The sequence below is a fragment of the Bactrocera tryoni genome, chromosome 1 (genome assembly GCF_016617805.1).
Source record: "Bactrocera tryoni isolate S06 chromosome 1, CSIRO_BtryS06_freeze2, whole genome shotgun sequence".
NCBI lineage: Eukaryota > Metazoa > Arthropoda > Insecta > Diptera > Tephritidae > Bactrocera > Bactrocera tryoni.
Window position 1 is genome coordinate 18885347 of NC_052499.1, and position 22931 is coordinate 18908277.

The window sequence follows — 22931 nt, forward strand, 5'->3', positions numbered from 1 at the left end:
AAACGATGCTCCGGGGAAACCGTTTTAAGTCAATTAAAGAATTTAATCGTAAATTGCTACGCGTATTGAAAATTCCGGATATTTACGATTGAACCTCAAATGTATAACTCATTTGTATAAAAATACTGGAAAGTATATATGGTACTCAGTGTCTTATACTCAGTTCAAAATTCGTCAGCTACACCCTTGTGCTACGGAAAATCTCTACGGGGTTAATATTTACAACTGGTAGCTTCCTCAATGTGTGTATGTATGTCAAATAAGCCGACTTTTAAGTTATTCGTTATGAAGAATGTTGAATTTCACTCATTCACTGCCGGCGCAGAATGTTGTGGTCACTTGACTTGGTATTTGTATTACATTTCAGCTTGTAAATGCCGGTACAATGTTACTTAACCTAACGCTTCAGAAAATATTAGCAAATTTCTAATATGAATAATATGTATGTAAATAGTTTGCAATTTCCACTGAGATTTCGAAAATCATTTGCGTCAATGGCAGCACTGTAAGCACAGTAAATCCGCACATTTGTTCCAAGCTTGTCTGCATATATAACTTATTATTACATATAAGGTGCACATAGATGAATTTGGAGCAAGAAATTATCATAATAAATATGTAGTACATATTTACTGCAAGTCTTCCGACAACTTTTTCTTCATCTCATCAAATATACGCAATTCAAATTTGAAACAAGTGGCAACCCTCAAATATATTCTCAAAACTATGTTCAACAATAGGTCTTCAAGAGATTTTTACGTTACCTTTATCTCAACAAATTTACTCACTTAAAATTTTTAACAAGTGGCAACCCTCAAATTTATTATCAAAAATATTTTTAACTATAAGCCTTCCGAAGACTTTTTCGTCTTCTCATCAAATTGACTCAATTAAAATTAAAAAAAATGGCAACCCTCAAATATATTCTCAAAAATATTTTCAATTGTAAATTTTCTGAAGACTCATCTCATCAAATTTACTCACTTAAAATTTTTAAACAAGTGGCAACCCTCAAATATATTTTCAACCATCAGTCTTCCAACGACATCTCATCAAATTTACGCAATTAAAATTTTTAAACAAGTGGCAGCTCTCAAATATATTCTCAAAAATATTTTCAAGTATAAGACTTCCAACGACTCTCTTCGTTATCCTTATCTCATCAAATATATTCAATTAAAATTTTTTAACAAGTGGCAACCCTCTAAAACATTTTTAACCTTAAGTCTTCCAACGAACCTTTCGATATCTCATCAAATGTACACACTTCAATTTTTATTATTAGGTGGCAACCCTTCTTAGCTAGTATTTTTTGCTGTAGGTTTTATTAAGGCCACCAAAATACCTCAGACCTTACCTAAAAACTTAATTTCAAACACTCGTTTATCTTTTGAACTAAATTGGGGTCTCCCTTTTTGTGAACTGAGCAGGGCACACTTAAATTTCAAGCGTCCGACATGCTTTCGTCCGATTACTTATCAGTTTTTCGCCGCCGTATTTGAATAGCTCGGCCGGCAATATACATATGTATGTATCGACCCCCGCCGCTTTGTGGCTCCGCAGACGGGTAATTGCTATTCCAACTGCTTCTTGGTCGGGCAATGGAACGTCTGCTCCATCGTCTTCGATTAGGAAATTGGGTTCACAATCTCCTGGTGTTTTGCTTTCACTGCCCTTCAAGAGGATGGAGAAGTGTTCCCTCCATAATTTTAGTATGCTTTGGGCATCAGTCACTAGATCACCTTTGGGGGTTCTACAAGAGTATGTTCCGGTCTTGGAACCTTCTGTTAGTCGCCACATCTTTTCGTAAAATATTCCAGCGTTACCCCTGTCGGTCAGCTTGTTGTGAAGCTTTTCGTACTCACGCATTTCGGCCTCTCACTTTTTTGTCTGCAAATGCGTCTCGCATTCCTTTTCAACTCACGGCTTTCGTAGTAGGCAGTCTGTTTCCTCTGCACTGCATCGCGGTACTCCTCATCGTACCAGCTGTTTTTTTTCTTGCCTTTTCCGAAAATCGATGGTTTTGTTTGTGGCGTAAGGCTTGGCTTGTTAGATAATTAAAGATTTCTTAAGTGATTGACGAGTTTGATACTTAGTATAAAATAGGAAATGTCGAATATATTTAAAAAATATATACCAAATTTTGAGGAATGATTCTAAGTTGTTTTTGACCGGTTAAAGTTCTGACCCATTTCGTAGACTGGACTGTTATTGCGACGGTTGTTTGGGATGCCTTACTACTTTCGATTTTGTATTTTGCTTCATCCTAGATTCGTTGCTATATAGGAAGCTTAGCAGAGTGGCTTACTGACGACGCACCTAGGTCTTTCCGAGACCCATTTTAAAACCACCGTTATCCAGCTGTACGCTTTACTTTATTTACGGTATTCGTTATAAACTGTGGTTAGTTGTGAGCTTCCATATGGAGACTATTATTTGGTAAGGATGTACATTATAACCAAAAAAAAAAACGAGGACCTGGGTTCGTAAGCATCTAAGAGAATCGATTGTTTCAGGTTTCTTTTGACCTTATATAAACTTTAACGACGTTTTCGACCCGACTTTGACGCATGGTCCGATTATTGGCCGTTCAGATTATACCGAAGTCGGCCACTAGAGGCATATAGAAGTAGGTATAGACTAAATAGTAGAATAGTTCAGCGCCACCTCTCAACTTTGCTAGTCTCTATCTTGAAATATACATATATAAGGTTATAGTTATATATACTTCACTATTGCCTCCACCAGCATTCTAACTCGCTTTGTGCCAATCTTTAATTAATTGAATTTGACAAAAAGCGCACCGACTAATGTAGCTAATGACATTTTACAACAACTCGGCTTATGTTATTTTAATTGAATATCTCTTTAATTATTCTTGGCTTTTGCTTTTACAATCGGAAATCATTGAAACACGAAAATCAGACACAAGTACCAAACGTAAAACTCGACGCCGATCATTACTAATCCATTACAAGTAGTGTGCGCGCGTACTCTTTTTCTATTAAAGTCACACGTAAGTACATTTGCGGTGTTGCGCCATTTATGGGCACCGTGTGATGTCCGAATTTGGAAAGTTCTTCGAACTGTTCAATGCTGACAATTTCTCATACTTGGCGGAGATGTGAAGCGTTCACACTCGGAACGGCCAACACGAGCACACATATCGACTAACGACTGCGAGTTAAGAGTATTTGTGAAAAAGGAACGAAACGATTTTTGGTGTATTTGTACTTGTTAAGCGGTGACATAGTTAGTTAAGTTTGAGGACTGACCGTCACGTCAATATGTCGGCGTAACGCGACAATTTGTATGACATTTGTAATTTTTGGGATTTGATTTTTTGCTATTGTTGTAATTGTTAAATATCATTTTTATGCCAATGATAGTCACAGCAATCATCGAAATATGTCATTTGTGCGGCGGAAAGAGAGAGAGAGAGAGGTAAGAAAAGAGTAGTGCCATAAAAGTGAATGTGCAAATGTGTGGTGGCACAGTGGAAGTTCAAGTGGCCTTGAAGTGTGTAAATGATACTTTCGAGTAGCTGAAAAATTGCGCTGTAAAGCAGTGTCTTGACGTTTTCAGCATTTTCAACGTCACTTTTTCACAATATTAAATTTCAAATAACTTTTTCGTACTTATCTGCTGCTCTTCTACAAAATTACTTATACGAGTATATAGAAGCACATATGTATGTACATATGTATGTATATAGGATTTCCATAGTAAATATATAAAGGGACACACGCTTAGTTGCAGCATGAAGCTCAGTTGCAACATGAAGCAGTCTATGTAGGTGGATGCCTTGAAATGCGCCGGCGAATGTTTTAGTATAGAAGTTACTACTGGTTTGATGTGCTTGCTTGGAGCAAAGCTTGAAAGAACACAAAAATGCGCATTAGGGAGACAAAAATTTGGTTATGATAACGGAAATAAGTTCTAAATTTTTGATACATACTTTATAAATTATACATCTAAATGGTTATGATAACAGAGACCAGTTTTAATGTTTTCAGTATTTATAGACGAAGTCGATCCTAAAATAATATGCGATATGCCAAAATCTTTAATACAAATACAATTGTATTTCTTAACAGCGTTTCAAGTGACATCGCTGGAGAAAATGGCGATTAAATAGTTTTTATTTTTATTTTTTAGAACCACCCTAATACAAAAAATTATATCCAATATATCCCTCAATCTGACTATAGCTTTTGATGATGATAATGAAATATTAAAAAAAAAAAATTAAGAACCACCCTAATATAAAAATAAATTATGTATTTATGGTATATTCGCCAGTCGTGGCGTATCTTTAGTAGACGCCACTAAAAAATATTTTTTCGAATTATTGTACGCCACCCTAATACACAAATGTGAACACCGACATGTACACATACACTAGTTTCCAAAATTTTAATTTCCAAAAACATTTAAAAACCACCCTAATACAAAAAAGATGCATGTCTAATACAAACCTCAATCATGCCATAACTTCAGATGACACTGAAAAAATATTAGTTTATATTATTTAACTTTTAAGGACCTTAAAAAAATAAAGTATGTTTATGTGATACATTCCTCACTCATGGCATAGCTTTGGAATATCGCACTGAAAAAAGTGTTTATAGGATTTTTTAAGAACCACCCTAATAAAAAAATATAGGCGCCTGTGTGCGGATCTTCAGGCAGAGAAATTTTAATACTTTTATAGCTTGAGTGATGTAATGGCGCTATTTATAACGGAAATACCGATAGCTTAGTTTATATGTTTTTTTTTTAGAGTAGTGGGAGTCATACGCTCTGAAGGTAGTCAATCTGCACAATGGGGGCCGACAACACAATACTTCGCCAATTGCCTCTATCCTTTGTACATCCCTAGTCTACATCGTCTTTCATTCCATGTGGTACGGCCTAACCAGCGCATTGGTTAGAAATTTATTCACTTAACTCTATACAAGTCACAGTCGAGATCACACAGTTCGTTATTCCATCTTCTTCGGTACTGATCCATATCTGATCGTCTTCAAAGACCATGTCTGCGCCTAATATCTAGTCTTAGATTGTTATATTGTATTTATACTGGTTCCGAGATAAAAGAAGTCTTTCACTTTTTCAAATTTATGCAACCAGCAGTTGTAGTTCCGAAGAGGTAGGGACTTTTCGTGCGTGGCATCCACGTTCTTTGACTTGCCCTCGCATACCACAAAAGAAACTTCTTTCGTTTCTTCTTCTTGGATGGAAAGGATAGCGTTATTAAAGGCCTTTCATGTCAATCTCACCTGTGTACTGTAGTAAGATTGTTTTATTAGAGTCGATAACATCAATTCAGATTAGCGACCCGTTTCACTTTTTCCAACATTATATAGAAGAAAGCGCACGAGAGGAAATCATCCTATCTAATGCCTCGTATAGTACCGGATGATTCAGAGAGGTCTTTCTCCGTCATTCTGCATAACCGTACGAGTTTTGCAGGGATCAAGACTGCTGAGCTGTATTTATTTTTAAACGACGCCTATATAAATGAAATAGTGCTTGGAGAGCTCGAGAGAAAATAGATCAGTCGACAGGAATTTGTCAACGTTTTTTATATTTAAAAATTCGTGAAATTCAAAATTAGACATGATGAAGTTGGAACTAAAGCCATCTAAAATGAGGTTGTTATAGGTCAGAGAAGACTATTTGCATTGATCTTGGAAATGGTCGAAAAATCATCTTCTCAGATAAAGCCCATTTCTGGCTTATTGGCTTTGTCAACCAAACAAAGATGTCGCTATTGGGGTGAATCAAACCCTCTTGTGATTCAGAAAACGCAATTGCATCCCCAAAAATTTCTTTCGCAATTAGGCAGGAAATGTCGTTACCATCAATAGCGAGCGTTTTAACACGGTGTTGGCCGACTATTTTCCACCGGAATTTAATGAAATTGACGCGAACGATCTCTATAGCTAGTAGGACGATGCGCAGAACATGGACACATTGCGTGTAAAGTTTAGCGACTTGTCAATTGGCCGTTAAGATCATGCGATATAACGCTTCAAAGTCAAAGGTATAGACCAATCAACCAGCAACATTCGGGGACCTCGGAGACAACATTCAACGCACTATAGCCGAAATGCTGCACCGGATGGGCGATGATAGTCAAACGGAGCCGTGGTGGCCATTTGATCGACATTTTGTTCAATTCTCATAGCAAAAAAAAAAAAACAAAAACGGAAACCATTTTGATCTAATTTCGGGTTTTCATTTAATTTTAAAATCACGTTCTTAATGGTAGACCATTTATACTATATTCTATATAATACTCAACATACTCGTTAATATGATGTGTTAATTTCTTTTCACATAAATTTATCACGCAAATTTATGCTGGAGTCTCAATGTCTACAACTGATTTAAATATCAATCAACTATTTATAGGGTGTGCTTTTAGAGAAATAAAATTTTTCTACAGGAATTGCTGTCACGCTAACTGTAAGAGCACACATGTCTGTTTGAGGTTTATCTTAATGAATAAACTGTAATTAAATTACAATGTGCTGGCCAACACTGGTGGCATGGTTAAGATGCATAGAAATTTTTTTCCAGATCAACTACTTCTCTTTACAATTGGACTCAATAAGCTTTCAAGCACTTAGAACCAGTCAATGTGTTGTGTGGTCTGTATGCCGAAGTCAATAAAGGTTTTTTTTCAAACAGAAGATAGAATCGCACCTTTTACTCTATAGCTCATGACGCTAGAGGCAAGCGATCAGCGGATCTACATGTATGGTAACATTGTAGGAAATAAATGATGTAGAATCCTTGACTAATTTGCAATTTTTGGGCTCATGACTTACATCATATAACAAAAAAATATGCGGTAATACTTCTAGGTGAAGCCCCTGAGCCTACTACATAAACGTAAGGTAATATTTTAGGAAGTAAATGATGTTGAATCCTTGACTCATTTGCAATTTTCGTCTGGGTCTGAGATTCCAGATGTATGGATTTGATCTTCTTGTGAACCTTCGAAGCTAAAATGAACCTTAGGGGGTATTCTGGTCTAGAAATTTAAAAAAATCGAATTTTTTTTTTTATATTTTCAAAGTTTAACTATTCAAGAATATGGAATTTGGATACAAGAGGATTTTTCAAAATTCAAATTATTTTCGGAGATATAGGCATTTTTCTGACCCGGCATCCAAACTGGTTCGGCCGGCACTAATCGAACAAACGACTTTACGCCAAACTTTAAACGCGTTTTTCTCAAAACTGACCTTTTCGGAAGGATACCCACGATTTCTTAGGTTCTACTGGACCGATTTACTTGAAATTTTTATAAAGTCTTCTTTATAGGCTTGTCTATGGTTGGAACTAGCCCCATCACCAAATTTTTATGTTTATTATTTTTAACAAATTCGAAATAGTCAGAAAAAGCGATCCAAAAAAACTTTTTTTTCAGGCAGTCGCTTTTTTGTGAAAACAATTTTTTCCCACTTTTCCGTAGTTCCGGCCATTGCGACATTATTCTAGATTAATAATCTTTTTTTTTTTGGTTTTTGGTTTCAAATAACTAGGAGGATTGAAATCATGGGTATGGTCAAGTGGAAATTTTTAGAGAAACCCCACTTCGTCAGCTCATAATTTTTGAATTTTTTTTTATTTTTTTCAGTTTTTAATTTTTTTCTGTCTTCTTCTAAAATTAACAAATAACTAATAAAAAATGGATAGTAAAACAAGTAAGGAAGGGCTAAGTTCGGGTGTCACCGAACATTTTATACTCTCGCATGATAAAGTGATAATCGAGATTTCATTATACGTCATTTACATATTTTTCAAATACCGTATTTTTGTAAAGTTTTATTCCGCTATCATCATTGGTTCCTAATGTATGTACTCGTATTATACAGAAAAGGCATCAGATGGAATTCAAAATATTGTTATATTGGAAGAAGGCGTGGTTGTGAACCGATTTCACCTATATTTTGTACATGTCATCAGGGTGTTAAGAAAATATTATATACCGAATTTCATTGAAATCGGTCAAGTAGTTCCTGAGATATGGTTTTTGGTCCATAAGTGGGCGAGGCCACGCCCATTTTCAATTTTTAAAAAACGCCTGGGTGCAGCTTCCTTCTGCAATTTCTTCCGTAAAATTTTGTGTTTCTGACGTTTTTTGTTAGTCCGTTAACGCACTTTTAGTGATTTTCAACATAACCTTTGTATGGGAGGTGGGCGTGGTTATTATCCGATTTCTTTCATTTTTGAACTGTATATGGAAATACCTGAAGAAAACGACTCTGTAGAGGTTGGTTGACATAGCTATAGTAGTTTCCGAGATATGTACAAAAAACTTAGTAGGGGGCGAGGCCACGCCCACTTTTCCAAAAAAATTACGTCCAAATATGCCCCTCCCTAATGCGATCCTTTGTGCCAAATTTTACTTTAATATCTTTATTTATGGCTTAATTATGACACTTTATAGGTTTTCGGTTTCCGCCATTTTGTGGGCGTGGCAGTGGGCCGATTTTGCCCATCTTCGAACTTAACCTTCTTATGGAGCCAAGGAATACGTGTACCAAGTTTCATCATGATATCTCAATTTTTACTCAAGTTACAGCTTGCACGGACGGACGGACAGACGGACGGACAGACGGACGGACAGACGGACGGACGGACAGACAGACATCCGGATTTCAACTCTACTCGTCACCCTGATCACTTTGGTATATATAACCCTATATCTGACTCTTTTAGTTTTAGGACTTACAAACAACCGTTATGTGAACAAAACTATAATACTCTCCTTAGCAACTTTGTTGCGAGAGTATAAATATGAATTGCCTTTTTTACGACACTTTAAAAATTACCTGAAATTCATGCTTCTAGACCAGAATACCCCCTTAAGTTGATAAGCGTACCCTGTAGAGACTATCGCTAAAGACTTTAAAGATTTTAAAATTTGCACGAATATTCTCTATAATGTAAGCCGGATAGTAGCGAACTGTTATAGGACAGTAACTACCGTATCTTTCATCTGAAAAACATATAAGTTGTTAGAGAAAGAGACGGTGAAATTCCTCTTATGCATAAACTAACCTACATTAATGTTGCTTTGTTTCAAGATTAAGCTTTCAAGACAGATATGGTAAAGAACCGACGAAGGCTCATTTGCCTGATAATCAATTTTGATTACTTCGAAAATTGAACGGATTGGAATGATTCTAGTATATTTGGACCACAACCCATAGAACGGACGAAATTTTGTTAACTGAATAATATTAATAAAATTTATCATTTAGCCACCTTGCTCTTGAGTTTTGACTATATAAGACTACGTTTTATCGGAGTACGGCAAGGTTAAGGTTGATGCACTTTACCTGAGCTTGAAGTGAAGAGTTGAAAGCTCTATACGGAGCATGATTGGCGCGTTAAAGTAGACGAAGTGGTGCAAAATTTTACCGAGGGAATGGTCTTTCGAAGACACAGTTGCGAAGATGTTGACCATATGGTCGAGATTAATGTCAAACACAGAGTGAAATAACATTGTTTAACTAAGACAACCAAACTATCGACATTTCTTTCATACTTCCGTGTTTCATTTCAAACAAATTTCATACACTTAAAACAGCACCCTTTAAGTTTACGCACACATACTTATATATGTTCATGAATATTTAAATTTTTCTTTATGTGTTTTTATTTATTCATTTTTTATGCCAATGTATGTGTATGTATGTGTGCTGGCCCATTCACACCTAAGGACACCACAGAAGACACTCGCAATCGCCATTCATTGAACGAACATTTATTTATTGGATTTAATAAAAATTTATATTGACATCATTTAAAAGCATATTTTACCCAATTGATTAATTTGATTGCCCAGCATTTTGCATGCGCAATGGCAGCACCATTTGGCGGACAGACCGGCAAAAGCCAAGCAGCCAACGGACCAGCGAGCAATCGAACAGACGCGCAAAGCGATGGGAGCCGTTGGAATTGGGAGGAATTTTGCCATTGATTTTTGTTTGTGGCAATATGAGCAACGGTGGGAAGTATGATAGAGGCATTCAAAAAGTATATGATAATAAATATGCTAGTAAGAAGAGGAAGACAATGCAATAATTTTCTTGAAAGATTTTGATTGCCAAAATTGGTGTGGGTTGTTTGTTAGAGGCGAGCAAGGTCTGCTATTTTTTTTTAATTTATTATTTAATTATTTTATGCACATACACACATACATAAATGCATATGTAGATGGCTTGTAGCAACACAAGTATGCTTGTATGTTATTATGATTTTCCGGTAGTTTTGTGACATTTGTTGTCATGCGTATGTCCAATTAATGGCAGCGATTAAATTCAATTTACTTTAATTGGTATCGAAAAAGGCAAAATACAAAAGAAATTAATAATATACGCGCACATACACATACACAACCACCAGTATGTGGCCGCCGAAAATTATATTATTTCAACGCCAGCGGATGTTTAACCAAACCCTAAATGCAGCAGAAGAGGCGAAATGTTAAAATAAAAACAAAAAATACATAAAACCAAGCAGAACCAATGAAATAAAATGGAAAAATCGGAAAATGAAATTTGCTGCCCGAAGAGCGATCAATAATGTTAATGAAGCGTGAAATGTTAAGGCTCTCTCTGTGTCATTAAAAAAGCGTATAACAGTAAAACAATGACAAAAAACGTGTATGCTGCAGTGGGTGGCCAAAGAAATACAAGTACATAGTACGAGGTAGATGTGAAACGTGTAGGGTGCGGCTAAATGCAGTTGGAAACGGAAAGAAATTAAAGCAACTTAAATCGGCTTATGCTCTTAAGCAGAATTCGTATAAGTTATGCGAGACTCGACAGTGTTTTTTAAGGCAAGCAATAGTTTGTCATCATGTCGTCAAAAAAAAAAAGAAAAGGAAACACGCTTTTTCATTATCGACTGAGGCATCCAACTTTTAGTATTAAGTCTACTTAAGTTTTTCTAAGATTTCTGTAATTCTGAACAACTTAGTCGAAACTCGTCATTTTTTTCTATAACTATTGTTATCGGACATATCCAATTAAAGCAAAATATGATTTGATGATGATGAAACTATAATACCCTTTACATACGCATTTCTTACTGCATTAAAAGGTATACTCTTTATCTTGATTTTGATTGGCCAATTTGTATGGCGGATATTGGCTATAGTGGTCCGATCAAAGAATTTATTCGAAGACTGTAGCGTTTTCTTGGATAATAATATATGCCAAATTTCGTGAAGATACCTCATTAAATAAAAAAGTTTTTCATACCAGAACTCGATTTTAATCGTTCAGCTTATATGATAGCTATATGCTCGAGTTCTCCGATATCGGTGGTTTCAAAAAATTACCAGCTTCTAGGGGAGAAAAAGACATGTAAAACTTTCAGGTCGATATCTTTAAAAGATAGGGACTAGTTTGCATATAGCGGGTGAGCTTTTTTCAATAACCTTTTTTTGACAGATAACCCTTGAGTCGTGTCAAGCTGTCATATTATTTTTTACATAGGTTTACAAATCATTCAATTTCATTACAAAAAATCTCGTTCTGTAGAGAATGTCCTTTGCGCGCTTCGCTCAACCTTGGTTATCATAATCGGCCTACTGAGCGCACGACGGGCTAAACCATCACACATCTTGAGACTCAGCATTCATTATTGGATAATATTCGACCAAATAGACCGCGTCCAGCACGCAGTGAAGAAAATATAGCAGACGTGGCTGAGAGTGTACAAGAAGACCGCAGAGAGTCGATACTGTGCCGTTCGCAGCAACTCGGACTGGCTTATGGAACGACTCATTTTACGTCGAGATCTTAAACTGAAAGCGTACAAATTAGAGCTTGTGCAAGAACTGAAACCGCTTTACCTTCCCAAGCGACATGGCTTCGCTCTATGCGCTCTTGCAAAGTTTCAAGCAGATCCAACATTTTCGAGCTAACTTTGTTCAGCGGAGAGGCCCAGCTTGAGTTTTGGAAAAAAAGTTTCGTCTTTTTTCTATACTAACTACTACTACTAATTTAGCTAAGAGCCAATCTATATAATACAATATAATGTTTACCATTTTAAGGTTAGGTACGACTACTTATATTATACCTCTGAACTCAAGATCCAGAGTAATTAAAGTAATAATTGAGGAAAAGGTGGGTTCACTTCCTCATGAAATGTAACATATTTAATTTGTAAGGAGAGGTAGGATCTTACGGGTCTGCAATGACAGCCAAACTGCCAGAATGGAGATTCTTAGTCTGCTAGCCTAGTAAGTCACACATGCACAAGTTTTGGGCCTTAGCGTGGTCCGTTCAGTCACGAGGTCCGTGCCCTCACTATCAATACCTCTTCTAGTTACACATACCGTGGGCCCCCAGATGCTTAAAACGTAGCCTTACTAATGCGAGCAATTACACAAGTGATCGTCTATTGTTTCCCTGTTGCCTTGCTCATAATATTTTCTGCAGTCTTTTCGATTTATCAGCCCCATTCAGCAGGCGTGTGCCATCACCAGACAGTGGCTTGGGAATATTCCGATCTTGTTACCACAGTGTTTTCTATCGAGTCCCAAAATGAATATTGTTTACTTCCGATCTACTGCTTTACACATGAATTTTATACTCTTGCAACCAAGTAGCTCTTTCCTTCGTGTTTAACATGCTTCTGTCCAGACCGTCGTATAGACAAAGCAGGGGTTTTTCGTGTTCATTGTTGATCACGTTTTCGGGTTTCAGTAGAACTACAAACAAGTTCTTTGATCGTATATTGATCCAATTTAATCTAAAATCATCTAAACGTATGATGAAAAATTGATCCGGCCTGTTTTTGATAAGATGCTAAGTGTAGGAAAAGCTTTATATGGGACTGTCTCGTGTTCGAGAACAGCTTGCAAGATTTTTTTTAAGCTGCGTCAAAATTTCCATAGAAAGACTTTTTATTACGAGTACGGCAACACAAATAATATTAGAGTACCTTTGGGTAACATCTTGCGCTTGGTTATAAATTCATGCGACATGAGAAAGTGTATTGCTTAATCTACGACGGATGAAAGCCGAAACCCAAATTCGGAAAATCATAAATAAGCAAATTGAAATATATTATTTGGGCAATATCAATCAACGGCGAGACGAACAGAAATTAAAAACCACTAACCAGAAGGCGGCCAGCAGACGGGCGTAGGCGTAGGTGTAAGTGTAGGCGTTGGTTAATCTTGGCTTACTGTCGTTAGAGAGGAAAAAAAATCATTTTTTCAAACAATTAAAAGAAGCCACATAAAACAATTGGAGCGCATTGAATGTGAGGGCACACTTCCGCTTAGGGCACATCTGGGACTGCCAATGTCTAGCCTACTGTCTAACAGTCTACAAAGCTTTTTATTTGGTTCACTGGCTCAGCGACGCTTCGGATGAAATGGCCTACTACCAGTGCTGTTGAGCTAAATATTTATGACAATCGCTTTGAATACATAATGCGCACCTTTACGTGGCGGGGGGTTGAGGTGTCTGCACCCGGCTGTGCCGAACCATATCGATCGGATGTGGCGAAGCCAATCAAATCAATCACTCAAATAGTCATACAAATGGAAAACTTATGACAAAATTGTATAATATAGCTATTTAGAATGGCGTTGTCAGTGAAGCAGGGCTGAATTGAAGAAATCATTGAAATCGTAGTGGCCCAATATGGATAAAACTTCTTAAATTCCAGCACAGCAACAGTAGTACGCGCGTTTTACAAACAGAAACATGCATAAATATGGATGTATATAAGTATCTGTACAGTTGCTGAAATAAATATTCGGAAAGTTTGTAAAATTTTAGCTTATAAATTTTGACGTGGAACTCAATCCAAACAAAATTGAGGTTAGAAAAAATTATTAAAGTGGCTTCTCCTAAATAAATAACTATATAAGACACTTGTGCTCTAACCATATACATAGGTTTAGTACAAAGAGGAAGCGAGTTTTTCCAGAAGTTTCATTGCCGTCCTTTTTATAAAAATCCCTGAAGAGCCCTGGGTTCATTAGTGTTGCTGATGTCTAACTTCGCAGCCAAAGTAAGCTATATAGTAAAGAAATAGCTTCCTAGTCGGTTAAGCCTGAGATAGGTTTGTAAAAAAATCAATCAGTCTAATATTTATCTCCGTCGAAAAACAAATGGGAACAAAAATTGCAAATTAACAAAAGACTGGCTCAATATACCAAATTTAGGTGAGCAGAAATATCTTTTTTACCGATAAGACTCACTAGAAACAAATGAAATGTATTTAAGAAGCTCCACATTAAGGCTCATGGGTACTGTAAAGAAAGAGGTTTTGATCCCTAGGTACTTTTGTGAGGGATTCTAAATAGTATTGCATTGAAAGCAGCTTTGAATTTCACCACTGTAATATACCTATTCAGTAGTACCTCTCGAAGAAGATCCAGATCTAGATGTATGGTAACATTGTAGGAAGTAAATGATGTACATAGATCCTTGACTCATTCGCAACTCTTAGGACCATGGACTGAATCATATAACAAAAACATATCCGGCAATACCACTGGATGAAGATCCAGGATCTACTACATAAACGTGCGGTAATATTTTAGGAAGTAAATGATGTAGAATCCTTGACTCATTCGCAATTTTCGTCTGGGTCTGAGATTCGAGATGTGTGCATTTGATCTACTTCTGATACTTCGAAGCTAAAAAGAACCTAAAGTTGATAAGTCTACCCTGTAGAGACTATTGCTAAAGACTGTACGATGTTAAAATTTGCACGAATATTCTCTATAACGTAAGCCGGATAGTAACGGACTGCTATCGGACAGTAACTACCGGATCTTTCGTCTGAAAAACATATAAGTTCTTAGAGAAAGAGACGGTAAAACTCTTTTTATACATATACTAACCCACACTGATATTTCTAGGTTTCAAGATTGAGCTTTCAAGACCGATATGCTAAACGATTGATCCGAGGGCTCATTTACCTGTTGACTATTATGATTTCTTCGAACAATTAATGGATTGGAATGAGTAATATGCAAACTGAGTAATAAAAATCTAGGCAATGTTCTAAGCTGGGACCGTTTTTAGCACCGATCTCAAGTTTGCTCAACTAAGGAAACTCTAAGTAAAAGACATGTGTATGAAATGAGCGAACAAACTGTGATCTCTTAAAACTAAGAGACATCCAAATTCAATGTAAATATGCGGTAAGGAACGCTTGTCTGAAAAGACCACAAGACACTTTAGGAAAGGATTTCTACATTTGTTATAGAAATTGTATAGCCGACTGTATTTTTCACTAATCTTAGTACCGGCTAAAGCCTAAAGTCGCACATATTATTAGTGTTGCAAATCGTTAGTCTGGGCGTTTACGTAGCCTAGCTTGGGCCGCACACATAAGTAAAAACAACGCGCTTGAATGAGTGAGCGGTGGCGACACATTGCCTCTTGGATTAGGCAACACTGGCAATGAGTAACAAATATAAATATTCTTCGTCGTCGTATCTGCTATTGCTATAATATAGCGCTTGCGGTTGGCTGTCGCCGCCGTTTGCCGATTTTGTCGTTTTCAACTCCTTAATAGGAAGTTTCATGGCATACATGTTTGACGTACACGAGCAATGGATTCTCACGATTGCTTGCCACACACACACCGCCGGCTCCAGCTCTAGCTCCAGCGCCAGCGCCAACAGCTAGTTACAACAATTTCGTATATATTATAAACAATTAATACAATAAAATAAATAAACATTTTTTAATGCGCAAATGCCGTTGTCAGCAACAAAAGCAATAAACAAAGCAACAACAAAGCCAGTTATCGACGAAAATGTGTTTTCATTGGATTTTTCCTTATTTAAGCTTTGTTGTAGGTGAGCGAACTCCAACAACAGCGACAATCACTTCAAATTGTTTGCTAATTCAGATTTCCTTTTATCGAAGACGTCGTTGACAACATCCTTGACTTAGTTTCGTGCGCGTGCGCAATGAAACTATAATGACACAGTGAAGTTGACGCGTAGTTCCGAGTATGAAATGGAATAGGTCGCGAAGGCATTACAAAGTGACTAGAGAATAGGAATTTGAAGAAATGCAGAATGTTATTACATGTTGTTATTGGCTCTATGAACCGTTATGGTTTTTTTAGCTTAGAAGTTGTACCTTCTTCCTTTAGGAATTCGGGGCCGAACGGTATGCAAAAGTTAATTCGATGCCCGCATTATTCAAGTTCTTTTCAAATCTTGGCAAAACCATTAATCCAGCTAATTCACTTTTTATTAACTACTCTCAACATTCGAGCATGCTCTTGGCAAATCTTTCTAGATCTACTGATCTTCAGTAATGTCAGATGTAGGTTTAATTTCAGGTGAAGTATTCGTCATGCAGAACGTCAACTTGATATCTAAATTAGACACTTAATATAGACACCAAAGCCACTTAAGCCAAGAAGCTCTTTGATATCTCAGACGAATCCTAGATAAGGTTGAACAGAAGCAAAGAACGTGTTGCAGCGTCTTTCTCATGCCTACTTCCCTGCATTTTCTGCATTTATCATCGTTACCTATGCCCATCCGACTCGGCCAGTAGACTGGGACCTGCCATTAGGCCAAAAACTAACCTGCAGTCCTTTCGAGACCATGTGAGTAAAAATCATGCATTTCTTCGGGGCTGCATGTTCTTAAAACATTTATTCTCACCCCAACCCATCAGTCAGCACTTTTGGAAATTTTATTGTGTATCGTTTTAAGTTCCTTCCTTATTGCCTATGCTGTTACGGGAACTAAACGGATGACACTCGTGGCAATCTCACTACCCATTCCTTTTCCCGGCGATGATTAACCGAACATAAAAGATTTGGTAATAAATTTTTGGACAATGTTAGGATCTCCAAACTTTCTACGGTTAAGTACCCAATGAGTAGATAAGACACTAAAAAAAGAGGGTGTGACGATTTTAAGTACGAAGATCTTTACAGATCTATTACGATATGAAAATCTCTGGTTATTTCCCGTCGGATTGATGCCATTACATTTGGCATTGGACAGCCCTTTGACCTAAAATTGTACCGTAAAGGAAAACTAAGACTTTTAACGCCTCTTTAAAAATTCTAAACATATCTTGGTAGATATTTTGGCTTTATGGATCGTAACTATTCGCAAAAATAACGTCGAGCTGAGAGGAAACGGACAATGAGCCAAAAACAGAACTCATCTCAGTCTTCTTCCTACTAATTCCAGCTTATCTGCCTGTAGTTTTTATCTGTTAGCGAAACTCTAAGACTCAGTTTGGTTAAGTCAAAATTGTTTTCTTTCCACAAGATCAATCGAGTGATGTACAAGATACAATTCAAGATATATTGTAGTGCTGAGTATTATTTCCGATGAAAATGAGCCAAGTTCATAAAAAAAATGTAATAAACGATAGAAAATTGAAAACAAACGTATGCATAACGAATTCCTATTTTGCACTACCAATTACACTGTCTACAATAGCTTCATTTACGCTTCATTTCAGATCTCCTCGACAAATTCATCAGTGCCAAATCCATAATGCACGATTATACGCCATTACTAGGCGGCAGCCAGCGCGCTGTGGACGATGGTAAATGCAGTAAAACGGGTAGCCGCAAGGAGAAATATGCGCTGCGTGAGCGCCAAAAGCGGCGGCTTGGTTTGGCGAGTGTGGTCGAAATGCCGAAACGTTCAAACCACAGAGGTAAGCTATAAACTCAATAATACGCCACCGCGCACATAGCTCTTCGGAAATGCTAAATCTCTATATTTATGTATGCATTTTTGTACATTGCAGATGATATGGAAACGGCCACAGGACAGCAGCGTACAGCAAGCAGCACAGCTTCCAAATCGAAAGCGCCGCCGCTCAGCAAATATCGACGGAAAACCGCCAATGCGCGCGAACGCACACGCATGCGTGAAATCAATACCGCATTCGAGAATTTGCGGCATTGTGTGCCGCCGAGCATAGCAGTCGAAGAGGCAGGACCGACCAATGAGAAACTAACGAAAATCACAACATTGCGTTTAGCCATGAAGTATATCGGTTTGCTAACAGAGGTGCTGCACAATCCCGACTTTAAAGGTGAATTGCCGTTCGACTTTTTATGTGCCAATGAGGAGGCAGTGATAAATCAACCCACGACCGTAAAGCCAACTATGAAAATGGAGCCCGAAATTGCTGTTACAGCATCAAAGAGCAACAAGGCAGCAAATAAAGCGACAGCAGCTCACAAAACGAAAAATGCTGCGCTGCCGAAGGCGCCAAAACGTTTGGGCAAGCGTAAAAAGAAAGATGTGAAATCCGCACCTGCCACACAGCCCAGTAAACGTAATACAAAGTCGGCGCAGTGTCGTAGGCCAACACAATCAAGCCATACATCCTCGTCCATCTCCACCTCATCATTTGTTACCTGCAGTGGCGATTCACTCTCATCACACTCATCGAGCTTCCTCGATAGCATAACCAGTCCGAGTTATTCCAATAGTTTTGTGCCTGCTATGGCCGAACTTAATAGTCTAACGCTCGAATCAGATGGCGAGTCGCTGCATCTTTCGGATCCCTGCAACAGTCCTTTGCAAGATAAATACGATAGGCTCTTTGGTACTGGCGCTTTGAATACCCGCACGTCGGCGGAACAAACAATTTTAGGTGATATCGATACGCCGCTAGAGCTGAGCTTACAGTTCCTTGGCACAACACCTGGTTCACTGGACTTCTCTATGGAGCAGCCACCGACGACATGCATTAGTCCGCTTGTGGCTTTGGACTCATTCAATCCATTTAGCGATTTTCTGCATGAATATCCAGAACAAGCATCATTAGACTTATTTCTGACATAACACCACCGAAATCGGTGTAAACTATATCCCATCTTTTACTAGTATCTAACTTAGTTTGAATTTGCTTCTCTTGCTCGTGTGAGCTTTATCACTATCATTTCACGTGGCCATCACTAGTATTTCACATTATTTCTCTTCTCTTTAATTTAATACTCGTTAATTATGTTAATTAAAAAAATAAACATACATATAAATATATATATGATGCATTTAATCGAACTGTACTGAGGGAATGCGTGTTAAACTTACATACTTACTCGAATAACAAATGATCTGTAATAATGCATTACTCTTACGTCCCTATTTTATGGAGTTGACTGTACTTTTTAACAATTTTTTTTAATTTTTTATGCTTTGTAAGAAATTAAGCTAACACTTTGAGATTGTTTTTATATAACTAGGAACGAGTTTTTTATTGTAAACATTTTTCTATGAAAATATTTATTTTTTATTATTAACAAAATATTCCCAATAATTGTTGATTTTTTATTAATTATGTATACACAATATATTAAAGCAGACAAAAACTGTCGCTATGTTTTAACACAGATACTAAGGTTTCAATAACAAATAAATGCAACAAAAAGACAACAACAAGAAGTTTGTGGACTTTTCATTAGTAAAGAGTGATCCATTTCAAGGTTCCATACTTTTTTAAAGAAGAAGCACAAAAAAATCAAATTCAATGGGAAATGTTCATTCGAAAGAACATTTAGCATATATTTTCGGAAGATCATCTCTTGGCACGACTTTCGCGTGATCTGTCAAAAAACGCTATTGGAAAATATTTCTCCACTTGAATCAACTGTTATACATATATTGACCATTGCGACCACCTTTATGGATGAAAGCAAATGGTAATCGGAAGGAGCCAAGTCTAGGGGTAGCAGCTCTCAGCCAAGTGCTTTGATTGTATCCTGAACCAATTTTTCTTTCATCATTCTGGTAATTTTTCGAGCAATGCATAATTGAAATTGATAATTTGTTGCCTGCAGCGATTAGTATTAACAATTTCACCAGGTGTTTGAAGCTCATGATATACCACACCCTTCTGATCCCATCAATGTACAGACCGTGGTCTTCTTACCGAATAGATCTGTTTTTGTAATCGATGTTGATGGTTGTCCCGGACTAACCCATGATTTTCTCCATGGCGTTTTTCAACGCCAGTGATAATTCGATGCAAAACTGATTTTTTTCTTTCCACAACTGTTTTTGTTTTCAATATTCCCGTTGTCTTTCATTCAATTCATGTGGCTTCGACTTTCCACGCTTTCGGTTCTTTCCTATAGCTTTCAAAAGTGCGAAATTGTTTGTCGTGCAACATTTAAGATTGCTGTCACTTGCTTTTAACTCAAAGTATTATCTTTATCCAATATTGCATGCAGTTAGGTGTCTTCAAACTTTTTTGGTGGTCTTCCACGTTCCTCATTTCTCACATCAATATCATTGGCGCTCAACTGTTGAAACCATCTTTTGAATGTTGCTGTTGATAGAGCGTGATCACCATAAGCCTCGATAAGCACTCGATGCGACTCTGCAGCACTTTTCTCCAAATGGAAACAAAAAATTTAGGCATTCCGCAAATCATCACTTTTTGGTAGAAACCAATTAAGTCTCGTTCACAAAATAAGACAACATCACATTTCATAAATTTAGCGCTGAAGGAAAATACGATATAAAATAGAAACTAAGTAGGTAGGAAGGTTGATTGGCTTTCTGACGACCAACCTAGGCCTTTCGGAAGCTCACTGTGAAACCACCGGTACTAAAACTCTCTCACTCTATTGTTTAGTCTCTAAACCACACCGTTCTTATGTCATACCTTTTGAAATTTAATAATCGGCGTGATGGCCCAGAGGCATATAAATTCCTTCTCATCCAGAGTCTAATTGAAGAGTATTGCCGCCTATTCTGACTAGTTACCACAGTTTCCACTCCACAGTTACCAGGAATATCACTAGGTTCTGGAACCAATTTCAGGTTTATCGTGAAATAGGATGTTGGCTCGAGAAAGATATCAAGGTAATATTTCGATTCAAGTTTTTATTTTGCAAAATATTTATTTTTATATTTGTTGTTCTAGTTGATAAATATTTTCTCAAATTTTATTTAAAAGTCATATTTTTTAAATTAAATTAAGCAATAAAATTTTCCATTTTTAATCCCAATAATCTAAGATTAAATCGATTTTTTTTGGAATTAAAATTAAATTTTAATTAAAGTGTTTCCGTTAAAGTTTAAAAAGTTAAATTCGTAATAAAAAATAGAAAATTTAATTGGTGCCACAACTGAAAACCAATTTGGCAATTACTTTACAACAACTAAATACAATTTATTTAATAAGGTCTATCAAAGTTTTTCTAATTAGATATACTCGTATTTTGTAAATTAGACTCAACTTTACCATCTCAAAAGCTTTAGCACTTCGTTTTTCTAAGGTATAATTTTCCAAATATAAAATAAGTATATTATGCTTAAAGCAAAATAAGAAAGAAATATCTAAGAACTCACTCCTTTCTAAATCTCGCACTAGAGACCTACTCATATCTAACTGCTCTTTCGAATTAAGACTAAAACGTTTTTAGGGAAAAATATAATAAATTATAATGGTTTGTCAAAAAGTCTTGCGGTATTTTTATTGAATTTTTTTTTTTATTGAAATTGAAATGAATTTTTGATGACTCATGCCCAGCTTTTGACCGCTGCTACGGCTGCTACTATGCCGGTCTCTTTCGACCAATTCAGCGATTTTATCGGAATTTTCGACGACAGGCCTTCCGGAGCGTGGCGCATCTTTGACCACATAGTTAATAAATGTTTTCTCAAATTTTATTTAAAAGCCATATTTTTAAAATAAAATTAAGCAATAATATTTTCCATTTTTAATCCCAATAATCTAAGATTAAAATTTTTTTTTTTTTGGAATTAAAAATTAAATTTTAATTAGAGTGGTTCCGTTGTAGTAATATGTTTGTGCCGTATTTTCTGTACTTTTGTTTGTTTGCGACGCTATAACTCACGAACGACTTAAAAGAAACGACAATCAATCAAACACGTGTTAGCGCGTGAAATGAGCTTTCCAAAAAGGTATAGCAAAAAGGTTTAGCATTACTCGATGCGACGAATAAAACTAGAACTACGCGCTTTCAGCGCACTAGAGACCTGCTCATATCTAACTGCTCTTTCGACTTAAGACTAAGACGTTTTTAGGAAAAAATATAATAAACTTATATTTAAGTATATTTATATAAACAAGGCCTATTTTATCAATGGAAGCTGAGTGGTTGACCATGCAAGGCACTAAATGTAGCAAAAGTAAGACTTGAATCAAATTAAGGATTTAAATATATGCAAGAATTTTTATAAATAATGCTTACAAAAAGCAATAAAGCAAGCTGTAATTGTCGTATATATCAGATTATCATATTAAATATATTGATATTTCATAAAATATATAGAAACTATATCATCATTAATAGAGCGATCATAACATGTAATATAAATAACCGACTTACCTGTATTTGTTGTAACTTTAGCTCCTCTGGTTGTTGCTAAACTCACAGCATTCAATTTTTTTTTTCTCGCAAGCAGTCTTCGCCGCACGAAGACGATTTAATGCGACGATATACATATTATATATATTATATACATATATTGAATTTAATAACACTGAGAATTTCTATGGTGATTTTATTATTGATATCTTACACGAAAGGCCTTCCCCGCACGAAGACACTATTAATTTTCTACCCATTTACAATTTAAACATTAACGAACCATGCTTTCCGACACTATTTAAGATGAAAATTAGTTCTAAGAAGAGCCTTCCCGCACAAGGGCAAACACATTTTAAGTGTTTTTATTATGTTTCTTTTAACCGTTTGTTAAGCACTTACTGCATTACAATATTCAAATTTACATCTTTCGATCATTATAGGTATAATTCGCTAATAATTTCCAAAGCCTTCAGTGCACGAAGTCACTCAATTTAGTCTTTCCAATTACAGGTATTCAATTTGTATTAGAGAAACCACTTTTTCCTATTGAAGTCATCTCATTCCAGTACTGTTCATCA

The 22931-nt window shown here is 36.5% G+C and overlaps 1 protein-coding gene across 1 annotated transcript in view; it reads left to right on the forward strand.

Annotated features, from left to right (window-relative positions):
• LOC120766789 (helix-loop-helix protein delilah) overlaps window positions 1-19314 on the forward strand; it is a 45360-nt gene extending 26046 nt beyond the window's left edge. Inside the window, exons 2-3 of the mRNA XM_040092486.1 lie at window positions 17511-17711; window positions 17805-19314. Coding sequence (XP_039948420.1) covers window positions 17546-17711; window positions 17805-18853 — 1215 coding nt within the window. The 5' untranslated portion in view covers window positions 17511-17545 and the 3' untranslated portion in view covers window positions 18854-19314. The remainder of the gene's footprint in view (window positions 1-17510; window positions 17712-17804) is intronic.
• Window positions 19315-22931: the final 3617 nt, after the last annotated feature.